At 35.7% G+C, this 19,733-nt stretch overlaps 4 protein-coding genes across 8 annotated transcripts in view; 3 read left to right on the top strand and 1 right to left on the bottom strand.

Moving 5' to 3' along the window:
• The first annotated feature begins 2,683 nt into the window (after positions 1-2,683).
• Positions 2,684-9,243, top strand: MPK16 (mitogen-activated protein kinase 16). Of its 3 annotated transcripts, XM_021434764.2 has the most exons (11): positions 2,686-3,421; positions 4,518-4,926; positions 5,083-5,210; positions 5,318-5,377; positions 6,019-6,168; positions 6,285-6,440; positions 6,520-6,731; positions 7,436-7,537; positions 7,684-7,844; positions 8,467-8,791; positions 8,990-9,243. In XM_021434764.2, exons 1-10 carry the CDS (start codon positions 3,398-3,400, stop codon positions 8,754-8,756), a joined length of 1,692 nt encoding a protein of 563 aa, XP_021290439.1. In that variant the 5' UTR covers positions 2,686-3,397; the 3' UTR covers positions 8,757-8,791; positions 8,990-9,243. The 3 variants fall into 3 exon arrangements, with proteins under 3 accessions (XP_021290440.1, XP_021290439.1, XP_021290438.1); XM_021434765.2 differs by having other exon boundaries at positions 2,684-3,421; positions 8,470-9,243; XM_021434763.2 differs by having other exon boundaries at positions 8,467-9,243.
• A 554-nt stretch (positions 9,244-9,797) lies between these two features.
• LOC110421232 (BTB/POZ and MATH domain-containing protein 2-like) lies at positions 9,798-14,665 on the bottom strand. 3 transcript variants are annotated; one of them, XM_021434766.2, is made up of 5 exons: positions 13,691-14,654; positions 12,618-12,966; positions 11,584-11,667; positions 10,627-10,903; positions 9,798-10,197 (listed from the first exon to the last, which is right to left on the bottom strand). In XM_021434766.2, exons 1-5 carry the CDS (start codon positions 14,116-14,118, stop codon positions 10,016-10,018), a joined length of 1,320 nt encoding a protein of 439 aa, XP_021290441.1. In that variant the 5' UTR covers positions 14,119-14,654; the 3' UTR covers positions 9,798-10,015. The 3 variants fall into 3 exon arrangements, 2 of the variants coding, with proteins under 2 accessions (XP_021290441.1, XP_021290442.1); XM_021434767.2 differs by lacking the exon at positions 11,584-11,667 and having other exon boundaries at positions 13,691-14,647; XR_002445636.2 differs by lacking the exons at positions 9,798-10,197; positions 10,627-10,903 and adding an exon at positions 10,930-11,189 and having other exon boundaries at positions 11,305-11,667; positions 13,691-14,665.
• Positions 14,666-15,261: 596 nt separating this feature from the next.
• On the top strand, positions 15,262-18,375 carry LOC110421661 (P-loop containing nucleoside triphosphate hydrolases superfamily protein). The gene is given in 4 exon segments (XM_021435304.2): positions 15,262-15,868; positions 15,870-15,912; positions 15,915-16,299; positions 17,650-18,375. Coding segments are annotated over 3 exon segments (843 nt in total). The 5' UTR covers positions 15,262-15,427; the 3' UTR covers positions 16,274-16,299; positions 17,650-18,375.
• A 1,117-nt stretch (positions 18,376-19,492) lies between these two features.
• Positions 19,493-19,733, top strand: part of LOC110421456 (uncharacterized) — a 1,448-nt gene continuing 1,207 nt past the window's right edge. Inside the window, exon 1 of the mRNA XM_021435058.2 lies at positions 19,493-19,622. Coding sequence (XP_021290733.1) covers positions 19,493-19,622 — 130 coding nt within the window. The remainder of the gene's footprint in view (positions 19,623-19,733) is intronic.

Here is a 19,733-nt window from a genome sequence, read left to right as displayed (position 1 = left end):
TTTTAAGTCTGTGGTTCTATATATTTGCCTTTTTCTTTTTCTTTTTGTTGCTAAGTGGTTTTTATCTATTTCTAAATCATTTTGCATTTTTCTACTTTTTGCTTTCTCTTGCCCTTGTTCTAAAAAATAATTACAACTAATGCCATTTTATCAAACATTATTCTTTTTTTTAAATATTTGTACTCTTTTTTTGTTGTTACAAATCAAGGTTATACATTTATTATTTCATAATAAAAAATGTTTTTAAAAAGCAAGGTTATATACTTACCCAATATTGATAAACTATACCACTTTGAAATATCATAAATTTATTTTTAAATGTAAATTTCATAAAATAAAATAAAATATTTATATTTGATATATGATCCATGTATAAATCTTATATGCTTATAACAAATCACATGCTATTTCTTCAATAATGAACAAACTAAAAACAAATGTTTCAAAAACCCTTTAAAATAAAGGCATAGCTTAATTTTAATATTTTATCTGAAAAAAATTTACTAGGAAATAGAAACAAACGAGACCCTCAACAAAGATTATTATTACATTTGTGCATGTTGAGTTCGATTTAAAAATAAATAAAAATTTGTTATTATTTATTATATATTTGTTTCTAACAATTATTTATTGAGCACCATGTGTTTGGCTGTAAAGAAAATTGCCAGCTAACATCACAGTTCACCAATATACATTAATTAAATATGTTTTATTATATGGTATGTCTTGTATTACAAAATATATATATGTTTATCATTTATTTATGCATGGTGCTCAAATATTCATAGACCTTTCTAAAGCATGTACCAAAGTTGTAACTCATGACATATAAATCATAGAATAAGATAACTTGCCCTCCTCTTTGAAGTTACTAGGCTGTTAGTTTGTTCATGCTCTACCAAAATTAAACCTTAATATTTTACAAAATTAATTGACTTTATATAACTAATATCTCTAATAGAAATGGATATGGGGATGAAGGCAGTGTAAAGAGATTGAAAAAGGTGACTTTAGGCTAATTCATTAATGGCAGGCTTTATGACATTAGAACATAGGACAATCATTGTATCATGCCACGTAATATTAACTTGGGGACAATATATTGGGCTACCTATAGTAACATCACAATTTGAATCAAAAGATTCCACTCATTCAAAAGCCCCATGTGATGCACATGCAACCATGGAATCCCATTGAATTTTGGATGTTGCCTTTCTTGTTCATGGTACATTGTGTTTAAGATTATAGAAATTCATCTCTTTGCATTTGTCATGCTAATGATCCTTATTCTAATTGTAATGTGATTCCTGAAATTAATTTATAAGCTTAAGCAGTATCAATGGTTCACAATCTGTTAAAATTTTGGACTATTGTAAATAATTAAATTCGATTTTTTTTCAACAATTGTATCTTATTAAAATTAAATAAAATTCATAATATGAAAGAGAGCTGTCTCCTTCACATCGTATGAAAGAAAATCAAATAATAAAAAGAAATGTAAAGAATTGGGTTAATTTCCTCGGACCAATGAAATAAATTTTGTTGGGATCATGAGAGGCATTGAGCTGTAGGCATCATGTCATTCAATTGGGTGGGCAAAACATAGCACGTGGTCTAACTTAGAGACTAGGCTTAGCATGGCGATTACAGTAGCAATCCAATAAGGAAAAAGGTGTATTAATTGTGCTACTAACTCATGGATTTTGGCATGGAAATCAGTAATCACAATGACAATAAAAATACAAAGACAATATCAGTCCAATAAGCAAAACTTGTTTTAATTCTCCTTATATCATCTCATGGTTTATTGGTTTTTAACTTACTTACTAAGAGTGTGCTTGATAAACAATTAAAAGCTACTTTAGTATAATTTTAGAAAATTTTATCATTTAATTACATCAACTTTATATTCTTTTGTTTTAACATTATTCTGCAAAAGACTTAAAAAAATTCCAAAGAAAAACTTTATTTAGTATTTAATTTTCAATAAAATACCGGACGCGCTTTATAGGAATAATTAATTTTTCTAAAATTAAAATTTAATATTTAATTTTTTCAATTTATCAAAAATATTTAAATAATTTATTTTATCATTGATAAAGTTAAATAAACAACAAATTATGAAGTAATTAAAGAAGAAAAGAGAGTATGTTAGAGCTGAATTTTCTTTTAATGGTATAAACCCCAAATTTGAAGTCCTCCTAAGTTGGTTTCCCTATTCAATCAATCAAAATTAGGGTGAAAAAGGGTAATGTTTTTGGACTTTTACTAATCAATTTTTAGTTACTTAAAGTATGGGAATTTAGTTAATGCTAGATTGCCCATACCTAATATATGCCCCATTGAACTATTTTTCAGCTTTATCACTACAAACCTCAACCACCCGCCCCCCCAGCCACCCCCCCCAAAACTAATCAAACTGTTAACTATTTAACAAATTACTTAATCCTTTTGGGTGAGATGATTAAGCAAAAAACCGGTCAAAATTCACTAAAGTGTAACATACTAATTACAGAAAAAGAACATTAATTATTAACCCAACAACATATGGAAAATATGACCCAAGTTGAGTGGCAAAAATGTCATTTCAATATAAAAATGATTATGTTATTCTTTTCAATCCCACTTTAAATTGCTTTAATTATTAATTTTGGAATTAAATAATTCCATTTGGGCCCTTCTCTTTCTTACACACAAAAAGCCTCAAACTTGAAGCACACCGCTCTTTGATTTCCATTTGCTCTTCCTTACTTTTTTTTCTGCTTTCACTTGAAGATCCAAAAGCATTCCACAAACCCAAGAAGTCTTTTTATTCCACTCTACAAGATAAACAAGAAAAACCCAATCTTTATCTACCTTCTATAAGCATAATAAGTTAATTTTTCCCTGTTTTTATAGTGTTAATCGCCTTATTTAGATTCTCCAAGAGACTCATTTTCCAGCTCAATTTTTTTTGGCTCATCCGCCAAAATCTTTGGTCTTATTGTATTTATTGCTTTTGAAAAAGAATCAAAATTTCTGTTTTTCAATTTCTTTTTTCTCTGTTATTATAAAAAAGTTGTTAATTTTCGCCTCAAAACTTGACTAACTAGCATTGGCTTTTGCTTTTGAACTTAAACTTTTGATTTCAAACCATTTTCTTTGGGATTTCTAATAAGGCTGTTTTGGTTGTTGATCTTGATATTTTGGTGAAAGTTTTTCCTTTTTTGAACAGTTTTGTAGTCTTGGTAGTTCTATTTTTGTGGAAATTTGGTCTTGGCATTACTGAATTTTTTTTTTCTGTGATCTTTTTATTTGGCTTTTAAGTGCAAAGTCAAATTGGTTTCTCCTTTTACTTTCGTCGCTTCCTGTTAGATGCTCTTGCCAATTGTTTTCTTTCCAAGGTTTTTATGCTAAGATGCAGCCTGATCAGAGAAGAAAGGTAACTTTTTTAGTTTTTATATTTACTTGTATGAATATAAGTGTATATAAGATCTAAACAAGTGAGATATGATTTTGATTTTGAATAGTATCCTGTTTTATGTTAATTGGAATCAAGTATATCTGGCTTGCTGGATAATTATTTAATAAATCTGTTATGATCCTCATAGTTTCTCTACATTAAGCTGTGTTGATTGTTGTTTCCATTGTCGGCGTGGCTCTTTATTTGGATGGGAAAGAACAGCTTGTCATGTTTCTTGTTTCATCTTCTAAGCCACATGTTTCTGTCCCAAGTTTGCTAGTTTATGGGATGTCCCACTAGAACAATGCCGTTTTGTAAACTGATGCTCGCTTGTCTCTCTGTTTTATTTTGGATGTTATAGGTAGCTTAGAAGTACTGTTATTGTTGTTGATGTTGGAGGCACCACTTATGGTGGTAGGTTACTTAGTTTAGTGCTCTGCAGGTTGACTACCACTAGTTATATATTATAGTTTCATTTTATTTATATATGTATTTGCTTCTGGTTATCTAAGTTCTTGAAGTTTCCTTGGTGTAGAAACAAAATTTCTTGCAAGTGAATAATTTTTATGTACCTTGCTATAAACCATCATGTCCTTATTGTGCTGGATTCAGTTCTATTGTTTTTGCATTAATTTCTTCTGCTCTCTGCCTGAATGTGTCAATTTTACTTTATCTAGGGAAATCTTCTGACATTAATACTCCTTTTTTTTCGTTTTGGACTTTTGATTTATTCATTGTGTTTGGTATATGGCATAGAGGAAGTAATTGCAACATACTTTTTCTGATCCACTTGGGATAAAGTTATGCATGTTTTAAGAGAGATGACACTTAGTGTTTTTGTGCTCCAAATTGAGTATCATATGGCGTTAAGTGATTTCCAAATGTCTAGGTGTGTGGAATTATTAATTATACTCTTATAAGTTAGCAGTCATGTTTATCTGTTGTAGTCCCGCTGGGTTGGCGTACACACTGTTGAACCTTCATTTTTTGTATTTTATGTGAAACCTGTTATTTATAAGATGTAAACCTTGGTTGTAATGTTGACAATACAGTGTGCTTTACCTTTGCAATGCAGTCAGCTGTGGATGTAGATTTTTTCACCGAATATGGTGAGGGGAGCAGGTACAGAATAGAGGAAGTAATTGGTAAAGGAAGCTATGGTGTTGTTTGTTCTGCATATGACACACATACTGGAGAAAAGGTTGCAATTAAGAAAATCAATGATATCTTTGAACATGTATCTGATGCCACCCGGATCCTCCGAGAGATTAAACTTCTCAGGCTCCTACGTCATCCAGACATTGTTGAGATCAAGCACATCTTGTTACCTCCTTCGAGAAGGGAATTTAAAGATATATATGTAGTATTTGAACTTATGGAATCTGATTTACACCAGGTTATCAAAGCAAATGATGATTTGACCCCAGAACACTACCAGTTTTTTCTTTATCAGCTTCTTCGAGGCCTCAAATACATTCACACAGGTTATTCTCTTGTAATAGTGTCGACTATAGAATGTGACTTAATCCACTTGTTTGAACATAGATAACATTTTGAAAGTTATTCGGATTGATGCAATTTCAAGTTCTTGTTGATTGTTCCATTTCTGATGGTTCTTTTTTGTTTTTTACATTTGTTAGCAAATGTTTTTCACCGGGATCTGAAGCCCAAAAATATCTTAGCCAATGCTGATTGCAAACTGAAGATCTGTGACTTTGGTCTTGCTAGAGTAGCTTTTAATGATACGCCCACTGCCATATTCTGGACAGTAAGTTTGCTCTACATGATGCTTCAGTCAGGAAATAATTTATATATAATTTGCAGAAGTTGTTTCTTGGTTCATAATTGAATATTTTTCGCTGCTTCCTTTCTCAGGACTATGTTGCAACAAGATGGTACAGGGCTCCTGAATTGTGTGGATCCTTTTTTTCAAAGGTGCAAAAATGATTAATGCATTTTATTTGATTGAAAGTAGCTTACTCTTTTCTCTTTTATCATGATTCTTTTTCTGGTTGTTTGATGTGAGATTTTTTTTTTTTTCAATTTGTTAAGTGGGAGTTCACTTCCCTCCTCTCTAAGTATTGTTGCCACATTGAGATAGGTTTTTGGCACCTTTTGTTTGTAAGATTAGCAGTTCTCAGATCAATAGCTCATGCAGCCTGGCAGGAAAGCACTTTTGGATATCTTTAAGATGTGCATGTCTCACCATATTCTGTTGATTTTGTAAAGGAACTTCAGCCATAGACACAAAATGTAGTCCTTGCTATAGTAATTACTTTCCAGTGAATACATAAGAGTGTGTTTGTGTGTGTCTGTCTGTTTTCCATGAAAGCACAATTTGGCAGTCTGACTACTCACTTTGCTGAAGACATGGTTTTAAAATTTTTTATGCAATAAGCAGTAGTTGGCCTGCAGCTGATGCTCCAACTGTACGAATTTTTTCCTCTTATTTTATTTCTCTAGTTGCACATTTCAAGTATCTGGTACCAGTAAACAGCATCTTACTCTGTTTAAAGGTGTCCATAAACTTGTATGCTTATATTCATTTTTAATTTTACTGTTCTTTCTATACTCAGTATACCCCAGCAATAGATATATGGAGCATTGGGTGCATCTTTGCAGAACTTTTAACTGGGAAACCTCTTTTTCCTGGAAAAAATGTTGTCCATCAATTGGATCTGATGACTGATCTTTTGGGAACACCCTCTGCTGAAGCCATTGCTAGGGTATGTTTGCTGTTATGAACTTGTTGCCTCCATTTGGATTTGTTTATAGTGTTTATTTTAAGTCAGCCATTGAGAATCAGTTGTTCTTTGCTAAAATGTGGATATCATATGAGCAGGTACGCAATGAGAAAGCTCGGAGATACTTGAGCAGCATGAGAAAGAAAAAGCCCATTCCATTCTCTCATAAGTTCCCTAATGCAGATCCTCTTGCACTTCGTTTGTTAGAAAGAATGCTTGCGTTTGAACCCAAGGATCGACCTACTGCTGAAGAGGTATGTTTGTGACTTTTCATCTGCTTTTTTACAATGCATAGTCTCCTTCTAACATGGATATGATGTTGTTCGCTGTCAGGCCCTTGCTGATCCATATTTTAAGGGCTTGGCCAAAGTTGAAAGAGAGCCTTCTGCTCAACCAGTTACCAAGATGGAATTTGAGTTTGAGAGACGTAGGATTACGAAGGAGGATGTAAGGGAGCTCATATACCGTGAAATTCTTGAGTATCATCCTAAAATGTTGAAAGAGTATTTGGAAGGATCAGAGCCAACTGGCTTCATGTATCCAAGGTATTGTTTTAAATTAGTTTTCTGGCATCTTAACTATATGTCATTATATGTAACCATAATTCTATTTTGAGTTCCATCCTTGATATTTTTTCCAACCAGCCTTTTGTTATTTGTTCTACTATGAATGTCGTCTTTCCTGTGTCCTTTAGTGTTGAGAGGTTTTTTTTTCTATGTATATTAATTGTCTTCAAAAGTGACTTTAGCCATTATATGTATGGAAATGAATACGAAACATTCATTACTGGTTGCTGATTCAATTCATTCCGTTGAAGCTGTCAGTGTGTGCTATTTAAATCTGTAATCAGTGGACTTCTGTGGGGGGCTTTAGGTGCTCATCTATAGTTTGTTGATTTTCTTCCAAATTTTACTCTAAGCATTATATGTGCCAAATGAATACAAAACCTCCATTAATGGTAGTTGATTCCACTCATTTGGATGAAGCTGTAAGTATGCCATCCATGTCATGGAATCAATAGACTTCGTGCCTTTGCAATAACTACTTATGTAAATATTGCTGTAAATTTGGCTGTTTGAATGCTAGAAATCAGAGTTAAATGAATTCAGAGACTTTGTGCTGTGTTGATTTAATGAACCTAGTTCCAAAATGTTGCCTCAAGATTTCTCAGATCTCTTATTCTGTTTGAGTTGCCTGTCTGAAATCTCCTAGCTTAGAGGCTGTTATTCATGTGTATTTCTTAATGCAGTGCTGTTGACCATTTCAAGAAGCAGTTTGCTTTCCTCGAGGAGCATTATGGAAATGGTACAACTGCAGCTCCTCTTGAGAGACAGCATGCATCTTTGCCAAGGTACTTTTATTATCAACATTTATTTGGCATGCTGCTTGCCAAGCCCTGGGTTGTCTCCCATGTATCGAAATTATACACTTTCACCATTATGCCATCTTGTCTATATTTTTACTGACTAGTACCCTGATGAAAACATGTGCATGCAGGCCTTGTGTATTATATTCGGATAATTCCGTACAAAATTCAACAGATGTAACGGATAACTTAACTAAATGTTCTATCAAGGAGACTGAGAAACCCCATACAGAGAGGAGCTGTGGGATCCCCATGTCAAGGCTTCCTCTTCAAGTTCCTCAAAGCATTCAAGGTATGAATGTTTTTCTCAAACGGATACAGATTGGTGTTATCATTCCCCAAATCATTTTCAGCAGGCTGTTTATATGTCTTTTTCTCTAAGTTTATATCCCCCCCTCCTCAATATTTATTGCTATGCTTGTGTCTCACTGATATTGGTAAATGATTACAAGCACCATCTTGCTTCTCATTTAGGGGCCATCTTATCTTTATTTGATCTAAATCTCTGGATAGATATACTTACTGGATTAACTTTTCAATGCAACTTAGCAAAATAATAGGAATGAATTAATTGATTTTCAACGTGTGTGTGTAGTGTGGTCAAAACCATAACGCGTTTAGAATTTGATGTTACAAGTGTAATTTATTTGTCTGGCAAGTGAGAGGGTGGTTTATTTCTTTGAGATCCACAAAACCAGGAGTTATGAGCATGTCATATTTAACTGTTTATTATGCAAGTACAAGTACATGCTTAAAATGACAGGAAGAAAGTAATATCCTACAGGAGCAGCTGCCATGGACTTTTATGTTTGTAATATATTAATTGCTCATCTCGCTACTGGACCATCTCTCAATAACTGCATATGCTCCTAGTTGTACTATTGTACGCTAACAACTGATCATAATGAATGCAGCAGGAGCTGCCAGACCTGGGAAAGTAGTTGGATCAGTATTGCGTTACAACAATTGTGGGGCAGCAGCAGTGGCTGAGACTCTTGAACAGCGAAGAATGGTCCGAAATCCAACAGTTCCAACTCAATACACTGCCACAAACTGTTCATATCCCCGAAGAAATCCAGTGTGTAAAAATGATAGGGGAGAAGATGAAGTAGTTGAAGGCTCAAATGGGTTGCAGCCAAAGCCCCAGTACATGGCTAGGAAAGTTGCTGCTGCTCAAGGTGGATCCGGAAGTCAGTGGTATTGACCTAATATCAACTGCCAATGGCTAACTTAATGGCGGTGAGAGTTTAATCTTGAATTGGTCTTCCCACCGCTAGGAGTCATGGGTGAAGCTATATTATCCGTGCTCCAGCAGGGCTGGTTAAAGAAGACCAGACAAACTACAAGTTTATCTATGAGTTGTAATTTATACCACTAATTTGAAAGAATAGATTAAATGGTGCCTACTATCGTTCACCTCATGGTTTTGTGGTCCAGATCAATGACAAGCTATAAGATACGTGAAGTCAGAGAATCCCGGAAAAGGATAGTGAAGTTTGTTCTACTTACGTTCTCATTCTTTATTAAGTTAAGGTAACACCCCTTTCCCCCCAACTAGGGCTGCAACTCTATGATGATTTCCTTCTTGTATCCTTTTACTCACCTTTTTGTACCTGAAGGAAGGGCTGTTATTTATATCTTTAACTTGAACATGCATTTTGATTAAGAAAATAAGTTGATTGATCTCTAAACTTTGGTCTTGAAACAGAAGCATGTAAGGCTCCTGTATGTATTACTAATCTTATTTCGCTGTTACTAGTAGTTTCAGAGAAGAGAAATCCTGCAACCTGATGTGTTAGAAATTAAGAGGCCATCACTTAGCTGCTTGTGTTATTGTCACAAACTTCCATGGTCATGCACTTTGTATGACAAACAAATACAGAAAAGCGTACTTCTGTCAAAAGAAGTTATTAATGAGTTATTTTGGCTTAACGTACCATATGCCAAAGAAATGTAGCTCAACGTACATGAGAAAAAGTTTGAGGCTTCAACGCAGCATTTGGTGAGAGGGAAAAGAAAGAAGGGAATAGGCTACGTGAAAAAAGTGGAGGAGAAACTGCTAGCAAGACTTAGCTCTTTCCTAAAGCCAGAAGTAAAAGTTGAACACGATCAGATTGTTTTGTTTAACTGTCTTGGATGCCTCAGACCCCTCTAATTTCACGTGCCAGGGCCATGGTAGAAATGAGATCTCCAAGATAAATGGTTTCCAGATCGTGGTTGATCTTTTCAATTTTGCTCAATATGCTAATCTCAAAGATCTGAATCTACATACAAACGCGAATTGTGGCATCTAGGCCTGTACAAACTTAAAAACTTTGTATGACAACCAAATGGGCCATTAAACTTAAATTTTTCATAGAAGTGACCAAATGCTAGTACAACCCAAAAATGCCTAAACCTATCTTAGCACACTTTTATTAGTTTTCTTACTGACCAAAAGATATCTATATGTGATTCCCTAAATCAATGTAATCTTGGTTTCACTCGTCGGCCATTAACATCACAACCATCAAATGAAGTTTCTTTTCGATATCCACACGCAATAACAGAGTGCTCCCCAATTCTTGCAACATACTGCAGCAGCTCAGTAAGAACAGTTGGACAGCTTTCCTTCAGATACTCAAATCCATCTGTTTGCATCACAGCTGAAAACAATACAACGACAATTTTCTCATTCCCCATGCTCTCTCAGGAAAAGATAAAATAAATTAAAAAAGGGTTTCTTTTCCAGGAGATAAATTCAATCAGTGGCAATTAATTCAAGATTCAAGCAATTCAGAACATCTATCTCACTCTGCATATTAATAGAATTGCAGCAGTTAAGTAGCCATGTTTACCTATTTTACGTTTAACAGTTCAAAAGTAGACCATACGGATGCTTTTTATTAGACACCAAAAAACCATGTGATGGTCCACATATTGGTGAATAATGTACTTAGGAAAGTAGGCTAAAGAGTAAAATTAGCATATGCACCATAATGAGGTGAAACCATTATGCATTCTGGTTCTGGAGAGACATACTCCAAGGATATTATAAATGAATCTAAAATAGAGTTGGTTTTCATAGTTCCTACCTCTTAAATTTTCCGGCAATGCAACGAATTTTAGACAAACGGCTTTCAAATGCAAACAGTGGTGCTGTTCTGCCAAGGCTAATGTAGTTGCAACTGTGTTTATTGTAACACTCTCACAAAGTTTAGCCTCGCAGAGCAATCTCAGTCTCTCAATGGCATAACGGTCAGCAGCAGCCAGCAGATGCTGAGCCACAAGTGTAGAAGCCCATTTAGAGGTTGAACCCACAAGCTCTTCCATGTCTGGTAGGTCATCCCAGTAAATAAAATGTAGTAATGCCTGCAAACATCCAACCATGATAATAAAAAGTTATACTCAAGATAGTTACCAAAGTCACCTTGGAAATTTTCTCAAAAGGTTCAGCAAGTTTTAAGCCTAGAAAAATCTAACATAACAGAGAATGCTAATTGAACATGTTTAATCAAAAAAGAAAAAAAAGGAAGTTCGGTTCATGACAAGGCAAAGGGAAGCAGAGCAGGAATCTCATAGCATGGACCTGCTAATGAAATCAGCTTCTGTATTCCAACTCCATGTTCACCAAAGTCAAAGGAAGCCATGACGTCATCTGTATCAAGTTTCACAGTTACTACGATATGTTTCATAGTAGTTCATCCACTACCATGCACACTAAGCAACATTTAGGTATTAAAATAGATATTAATGAGGAGGAAATATCTGACTCTTAGGACATTTGATGATGATGATACAAGATAAACAGCTGGATTTACACATCCAAAGGCAGTATCCTCAATGCATCTAGCTGAAGCACTGCTGCAGACAGCTGAGAAATTTTGTCAAAACATTTTGAAGTATATGATCATCAAATCCCATTGGAGCATGTCAGCTGAAATTTTAGTTGATAATAGTCCACTAGTTCCAATAGGTAATACCAACTTGACCTTGTTGAAACTAATGCAAAGAGTAGTGCAGTCGGAAAAGAAGCAAAGAAGATAGTAAACCTTAACCGAGAATAGGAAGAATTGTGTACAGGAGCAGCGCCTTAGGAGAAGAATCCAGATGTGCACTCCTGTATTAAACCCCTCCTGTATGGCACCACAATTACTCACCTAACAAAAAGAACCAACAGAGCTACATCTTCCTACGAGCCTTGCTATTCCATCCAAAAAATGCTCATGATGAACAAACAAGTTGTGATTGTGAGTTCTTAAGAAACACAAAGAACTGTTTTAACATAGTTTAGGGCACAATTATCATATTGTGCTGCTAATCAGTAATCACAATAATTGCGCTTCTAATCATAAAACAAGTTAACGTTTAATAACTTTCAGAATTATGCTATGCCAACACAAGACAAATCTCACACAAGATTCCAAACCCTGAAACCAGAAAAGATAATACCATAAAACCATTCCCTCTACCCCAGTTCACATTTTAGATTAAGACATTTACATCAATGAAAGCAGACTTTTCTTTCTTGACACCTATTACCATTCAGTTTGTGCTGAAGAAAAAACAAAACCTAATTTTGATGCACAAAACATAATAAGAATCTATCAAGTAGCATTCTAATGAGTCTTCACCCTATCATCTATATATAAATTGTGTAACAAGAAACACTTGATTACAAGGATGGAGATACAGCCAAAAGTTGCTAAGTGAAGAAAAAGCTTATCCTAGAACCTTGTTTTGTTGCTTCTTACACTGCTGATATTAATTATATTCTTCATTTACGTTCAAATCAGACTTGATAGTAATGGACTACTGCAGAGCTATCAAAAGAGCTAGGGAAAGAGAAAAGTAACCTATGCAACACCTTCAGTCTAAATAAAAAAACAAAAGGGCGGGCAAATGTACAGAAACAACTTATCCCAAGGAACCGAGCTAATTGAAAAGCTCCAACACCTATATAAGCATCTATTATTGTTGAAAACTTGGTCTAGTTTTGAGCAATATTATGAGCTAAGCATAAAAGCCAGAAAAAGGGGGGGAAAAGAAAAATGGAAACAAGATTAGGTCAAAAGAGAGGGAGAACCTTAAAAATAGGGGCTTCCATATCTTCTACTCTAATACACTGCGTGTTACGATCCTTCAATGGACCAAATAGTTGTGCCCTGAATACAGGTGAACGAGCAGCCAGAACCAACTTGTGGGCATCAAATATTTCACCGTCAACTTCAAATTTGACATCAGCTCCCTTACCACTTTCTAATAGCCTCCCAAACTGCTGACCAAGATTAGATGGTGGCATCACAATGGAAAATATTTTAGGTCCCTCCGTATATGACTTAACTACACCAACACAACAGCAAATTGAGAGGCAATCATCTCTAAGGTAGTCTGACGTCTCTAGAAGAGTTCTTTTGAAAAAGCGTTTATAACCCCTGCAACGCAGAACAATGGCAGCCATTTAATGATGTTTCCAAACAAAATGATACTGAAGAATAATGAATCTAAACCAACTACTAAGTTACTAAGCATAGACCATGATAAAACAATAGAAGAAGACAGTTTGCTTATAATCTTTTAATTGGTTGTGCAAAGGATCTCCATATATTTCCAACACTGCATAAATGAAATCAGACCATTAACAGGTCAATGCACTAACAAACATTTGGTTAACACCAAAAAACCATAGGTTCTTGCCAATGCCAATGTGCTTGGAACATCAATGAAATTTAACCTGCAGAGCTGTATTTCAAAAGCTACCTTTACAAGATTCAACTATTAAGGAAAGAAGATAGCGGGAAATCTTAGAAGATAAAACTGCATAAGGAGGTAAAAAAAAAAGGGGGTAAAAACCTCATGCGTTTTTAATTCTTCAGAAATATTAGTATTTGCTTTTCTGTCCAAACGCACATTTACTTTCTGCGAAATATAAAGACTGAAGTGTACATAATTTTATTTTGATTATCATTCCTATAGGAGAAGCAAACCATAAAAATTCAATGTGAATTTCCATATCTTGCTGTCTAGAACCTAAGCAAGGAAGCCTGCAAGCAACTTAACTTCATTTCAAGCTTTCAACACCAATCATCATTAATCTTTTAACACAAAAATATAAACAATAAAAGTTCTTTCACAAAGCAAAGAAACATCAAAACTCACCACATGCTCCCACGATATTTAAGCGTATAAGGCCCGCTCTCAAGCGTCCTCCCAAAATGGCTATGCACTTTGTGACGACCTTTCCCACTCTGGTCCAAAAGGGTCAACTCAAAAAGCGCCCTTACATCCGTTCCTTCACTTGCCAGCGCAATAAAAAGCGAAACGTAAGATGCATTATCCTCAGCACTCTTGCCATCTGGGTAGAAATAAATGGCCCATTCGTAGCCACCAACCATAAAAGTTTCTGAAGCTATGTATTTGCCAACTCCCATGCCTTTGGCAAGGGAGTAGCCGCTGATCTTGAACTGATGGGACCCATTGACCGTCTCGGTTAGAGACGTCGAGGAGGTAGAAGAAGAAGAAGAAGACGAAGGTAAAGAAGAAGTTGAGGGTTTTGGGAGTTCTCTGTAAAAGCTAATTGTGCCCATCAACTGTGGAAGGATAAATTTTGGATTTTGATTATCTAATTATTGCTATTTTGGTTGAAGATGAAAAGGGTAATTGGCGAATTTTTAAAATTCCTTTGCGTTAATTGAATTGAAATTGGGACTGGTTTTGGGAAGAGTATGTGAGATTTTTAAAGGTGAGCTTTTTTCGAAATCTGAAACACTGGGGTTTTCTTATTTGATTGGAATTGAAAAGGGTGGGAAGTGAATCAGGGTTTTATTGATCGAATTGTGGTTTATTTGGATCAACAATTAAGAACCCTAATGGGTAGAGAATTAGGGAAGTTTTATCGAGAGGAAGATATGACGGTCGGCGATGGATGAAATCGAAAATTTGGGAGGGGATTTTGGGGGACGAGGACAACAAAATTTACACCTTGGGAATTTGAGAGGGAGTTGGGAGAGGGGGCGAAGGCTGCTTTTGATTTTGATTAAGCCTGACGGCAATGTTGAAAGTTGAAACCACAGTGACTCTTGTTTTAAAGTTGAATGCAATTAAATGGTACTTTTAGAAGTTTTTATGTAATGGAAATAACCTTGAAGTTTCTGACTTTCCCAAAGCCAAAAAAGATAACTTAATAGGTTTGGTTTTGGCTGTTTTGCCGCAAAAGGAGGGCTTCACCACAAGGCACAAGGTCCACATCCCAACTTCCCAATCGCCAAACGCCAATTCCTAAACAAATAAAAATGAATGCAAGTGCTAATTCTTATTTCTAGTTGGGTGGTGCATACTTGATTCCCATAATACTTATTGGTTTGTGCCTAACAAAAACTAAAACTTTTTCACAGGTTTTTTAACATATTACAAGTGGCACGTTTTTATCATGATTTTTTTCCATGTTTTCCAAATAAAGTCCAGTTGATCAACGGCATGGGTTTTGTTTGATAGGACCAAAGAGAGAGGTCGAATTCAAAGAGAAAGTGTAACTAACATCATGTTATCTGCATCAAGTATCAACCACTTTAGAGTTAAAATTCTAACAAAACCATTACAAAGAAACAATAAAAAGGAAGTTACTTTATAGCCTTATAATGGTAGAAGGTAAATTTGGGAAATGATCATATGTAAGTTTTAAAGTATTGGTCATTTTGCCCCAAATCCAACAGCCCTGTGCCTGAAACCAAGCATAGTCTCGGACCTAGAAATACTCAGAACTCAACTCAAACCAAACCTTGAAAGTTGAAATGCCCAAACTAGTCCAAACCCAAAATACCCAACAACAAGCGAGGTAAAAAACCTCCTTTCTCATCTCTACCTCCCCGGATCTCGACTAAACAAAAACAATCCCTCATGTTTCGTAGACTCTGTACATCTCTCTTTCACCCCAAATCCTTTTCCCTTCTTCCCCTCCCCAAAAAACCAACCTTTTCAACTCCCCAGACTCTTCCCAAAGGACTCTTTTTCACTTCAACCATCAGAATGGCTAACACCCCAAAGTTCCATTCCATTCCTTCCACTGACAAAGCCTCAAAACCAGAGTTACTTCGTGCTCTGGAGTTCTCTTTAGGCTCTTCTTTTAGCTCTGACTCAATTTGCCCAACCCCAAATCCTTTAATCATTGTTATAAGTGGTCCAAGTGGGGTAGGCAAAGATGCAGTCATCAAAAGACTGAGAGAAGTTAGAGAAAATCTTCATTTTGTTGTTACTGCTACAAGTAGAGGAATGAGGCCTGGTGAAGTTAATGGCAAAGATTATTATTTTGTGTCAAAGGAAGAGTTTTTGTCGATGGTTGAAAAAAGATGAGCTTTTGGAGTATGCTTTAGTTTATGGTGATTATAAGGAATACCCAAGAAGCAGATAAGGGAGTTTATGGCAAAAGGGTGTGATATTGTGTTGAGGGTGGATATTCAAGGGGCCGAAACATTGAGGAAGATTCTTGGGGATTCTGGGGTGTTTATATTTTTGGTGGCTGAGAGTGAGTTGGCTCTTGTGGAGAGGCTTATTGACAGGAAGACTGAGAGTAAGGAGGAATTGCTGGTGAGGATTGCTACTGCCAGAGAAGAGGTGAAGTATGTTAATAGATTTGATTATGTTGTTGTGAATGCTCAAGGCAAGCTTGAGGAGGCTGTGAATTTGGTGGGGTCTATCATTGATGCTGAGAGGGCTAAGGTTTGCCAGAGGAGTCCGTTCATTTGACACTTTTGTTGCGGAGGTATCTTCAGGTTGGTTTTTTCAGGTAGTTTTTGGTTTCTTTTTGAATTTTGTATTATTGGGAATTGTTGATTTTGAATAAAAAGAGTTGTTAATTGTTACGTGATGACATCATATTAGGGATTATTACTGTTTTTGAATGTATGCCCAAATAGAAACAGTTGGGGGGCAAGAAATTAATGCATTTGAAGCAGGTCTTGAGTTGCGAGCTTATTATATTGCAAAGATTTGCATTTTAGGCTAGACTCTAGGGGTATTTAGGAGTCTCTTTTTTGTATATACTTGTTTTTATATGATGAATGCCCTAATTTTAATAGCATTGCCATGGAGTGCAACTGATAATTTGGTTTATTTTATATCTGGATGATGTTATGTAGGACATTTTCTAAAATTGATTGTGAGTACCCTTTGAAGCCTGGTTATCTTAGTTCCATTTAAAGTTTTTTAGGGGAAAGGAGTGCAGTATTTGTATTTACTAACATGTTTTATCTGGGCTTTTAAGTCTTAAGCAGAACTTTTCACACGTTTATGTTGTATGTTAATTGACAGAATGATACTTGCTCTGTTATGGTTTTTAACTTCCCGGTCTTTTCTCCTTTTTTGGATTTTTGAATGGAATAGTTCCAAAGCGGTGCTCTTTCTGAGGTAGGGTTAACCTTTGGAAATGTTAAGCAATATGCATTTGCAATGATCACATGTATAATTTAGATAATAAAGGTCGGTGAATATTATGTTGGATAAGCAAAGCTGCTTATAATATTGGTATTGGCAGGTTCTTGACGCTGTTGCTCAAGTGGGAACAGAACTTTACCTCTGTCATCGTATAAAATTAAACACCTTACTTCAAATGTGTTGGAGTTATATATGGCTGTCCTCTTCTGGATTAAGAAAAATCTTTGAAGCGCATTGATAAAAAAAAGAAAAGTTCAAACTCGAGTTGTTGTTAGAAGGTGATTTACCATGAAGAGTTGGCTTTATGGGGTGAATTTATTAGTGGAGTTGAATTGCTGCCTAGTAATTATCAATTATTTTTCCTTTTGCTCTCCTCTGGCATTCAATTACATGATCGAATTATTTCTCCACAGTCACTGAATGTGCCCTTGCTGACTTAAAGTTTATTTTAAAAGGAAAAAGAAGTTGATTGTTGTATGCATTGACCGTTGTTTGAATCTGCTATGGCTATTTCTCAATATCATTCCTCAACTCAATAAATTTCATCAGCATAATCATGTATTCTAAAGACTGAACATTTTTGAAAGATCGAATGGTGTAGATGGTTGATGTTAAGTAATTCAAATCAACAAAATATCAAACTATCTTAATGACTTTTCATTTTAATCTCAACTCTCTGGATTCTACAGTTGAGGATTATGGAGCCACGTTTGTCGATGTTTCTGTAGACTGCTTCTGGTTATCAGGTGGCTGCATTCGGGTATACTGAATTGTTAATATTAGCCGTTTGGTTAAACATCATGTTGATCGTCCTCATATCTTTTCAATGTAACCAATTTAGATTCTTTACAGTCTAGTATATTCCAGTAATATCTTACTGTGATCCTATCATCCTCTCTGTTTGTCTCAATCTGTTTAGAGGATCCTGGACTGGTAGTAAGTCGCTCTTCCCAATTTTTTCTCAATTGAATGGTTGTTTAACTGAAGCTAGTCCAAGAGACTACCGAACAGATGTTCATGCTCAACTTTTCATTTTCATAATCGGTTCTGATGACAATTTTTTTCAGCGACAATTGTAATGGTTACTTGGTTTCATTCTGGGCCAAAGTTCCATACAATACCAAGAAATGCCCTCAATGGCCCATGTTGGGGTTCAGAAATGACAGGCTATTGCAACTTGCCATTTTGGTTTTATGCTAAACCGATTTGAGCACCAAGAAGCAAAGTTACGAGACTTGAAAGAACTATGATTTTAAATGAACAAAAGCTGCTGATGATCATGCCCATGGCCATACGCAAAAGCAATTGACACAGATGGAATGAATGGGAGATACGTCTACAGCTCAATAGAGAAGCCAAGTAAGCAGTTGTGTGAAATTTTCCCAAAACATTCCCTCTTGAAACAAGAAATTCAGTTAAATAATTCTCTGGCAAAGATTATGTCAGATCAGAGGAGTAATACTAATACATTCGTGTAGATCAAGGGACTAGAAGGCTAGGGCCTTGGGTCCCATTTAAAACCTTTAACTTGACACAATAAAACTCTTGCTGTGACCAATCCCCACAAGCTACAACCGACCAAATTGTCAGAATTACACAATAAATAAGTTTTTATTACTAAATTACAATATGGGTTGAGATCAAGAACAGAAGCAATCATCCTTAAGATGGAATATTTTAGTGCTTTTATGATGGTTGGGGTGCGTAATTCATTGCCCGGTTCAAATCCTGTTGTTTGTAAATTAATGTTGCCAATATTATAACCCTCTTGAATATAGATCACCATTTCCTTTCATAAAGCATCCATGGTTGGATAATAATCCCCACTTGGTTCCAAAAGACCACGACCAGGATATTTTAAGATTAGTTTAAATGCTGGCAGCAGCTTCCTGGATATGTGAAAGTTAAAAGTCAATGCTTCCAAGAAATAATAAACGGATCGAAGGATATGGAATAGACCAAGCAATGTCCAGGTTGACATATGTGCTTTGGTTGCTTCTTTTTCCTGGTTATGCTCCTTTATTTTGTGGGGTTGGTTCACATAAATCAACAAAAGGCAGAGAAGGGGTGGACCGAACCAGAAATAGGAGAAGTGATTTCGCTTTTGATTAAAGGAAGAATGAAATGGCTTTTGGATGTTTTGTCAAGAAACTTAACTAATTAACAGAAGACAAAGGGACTTTGGAGAACGAAACCCTTGGCCTCTAAGCAATAAACAGGAGCAAGTGACAGCAATTCATCGCAATAAACTTCCCAGGAAATACGACAGAAAGACAAGAGACTTAACGTTACTCTTTCCTCTACATTACCACAAAACAAACGTGCTTGCTAAGGTCATTATCCTCTCTTCTTTTATAATCACCTGTCTTTCGTTCTTTCGCTTCACATCTCAAGACAAAGACAACTTCAAACCTTGAACATCAGAAACTCTTCCACTCCAAGCCAATCTTTTAACATCTTGTTCTTCAACGAGATTTTCCTCTTTCGTCGTGAAGAATTAAGCGTCAAAGTTGCCCATTTTGATCCTGAAACATGGATCGCGGACGTTCCCTGGAAGATGATGGAAGTGTTCGTTTGCAGATTAATGAGCTTCGGAAGCTTAGTGAAACCTGTGGGTCTAACACCATTTTTGAACCCCAGAGCAGTCCTGAGATTAGAGAAAGTAATGCAGAATCCCTCTCTTCAGCGTCGGTAGTTCGAGCACCAGAAAAGAAACTAACGCTCTTCGCTCTCAGGCTTGCAATCTTTGAAAAGTCAGCTACTGGCCTTGGAA

The sequence above is a fragment of the Theobroma umbraticum genome, unplaced genomic scaffold, assembly GCF_002168275.2.
Source record: "Theobroma umbraticum cultivar Fairchild unplaced genomic scaffold, ASM216827v3 scaffold_130.0, whole genome shotgun sequence".
Classification (NCBI taxonomy): Eukaryota; Viridiplantae; Streptophyta; class Magnoliopsida; order Malvales; family Malvaceae; genus Theobroma; species Theobroma umbraticum.
The sequence above is the reverse complement of the archived record's forward strand: the minus strand, read 5'-3'. Positions and strand labels throughout refer to the sequence as shown.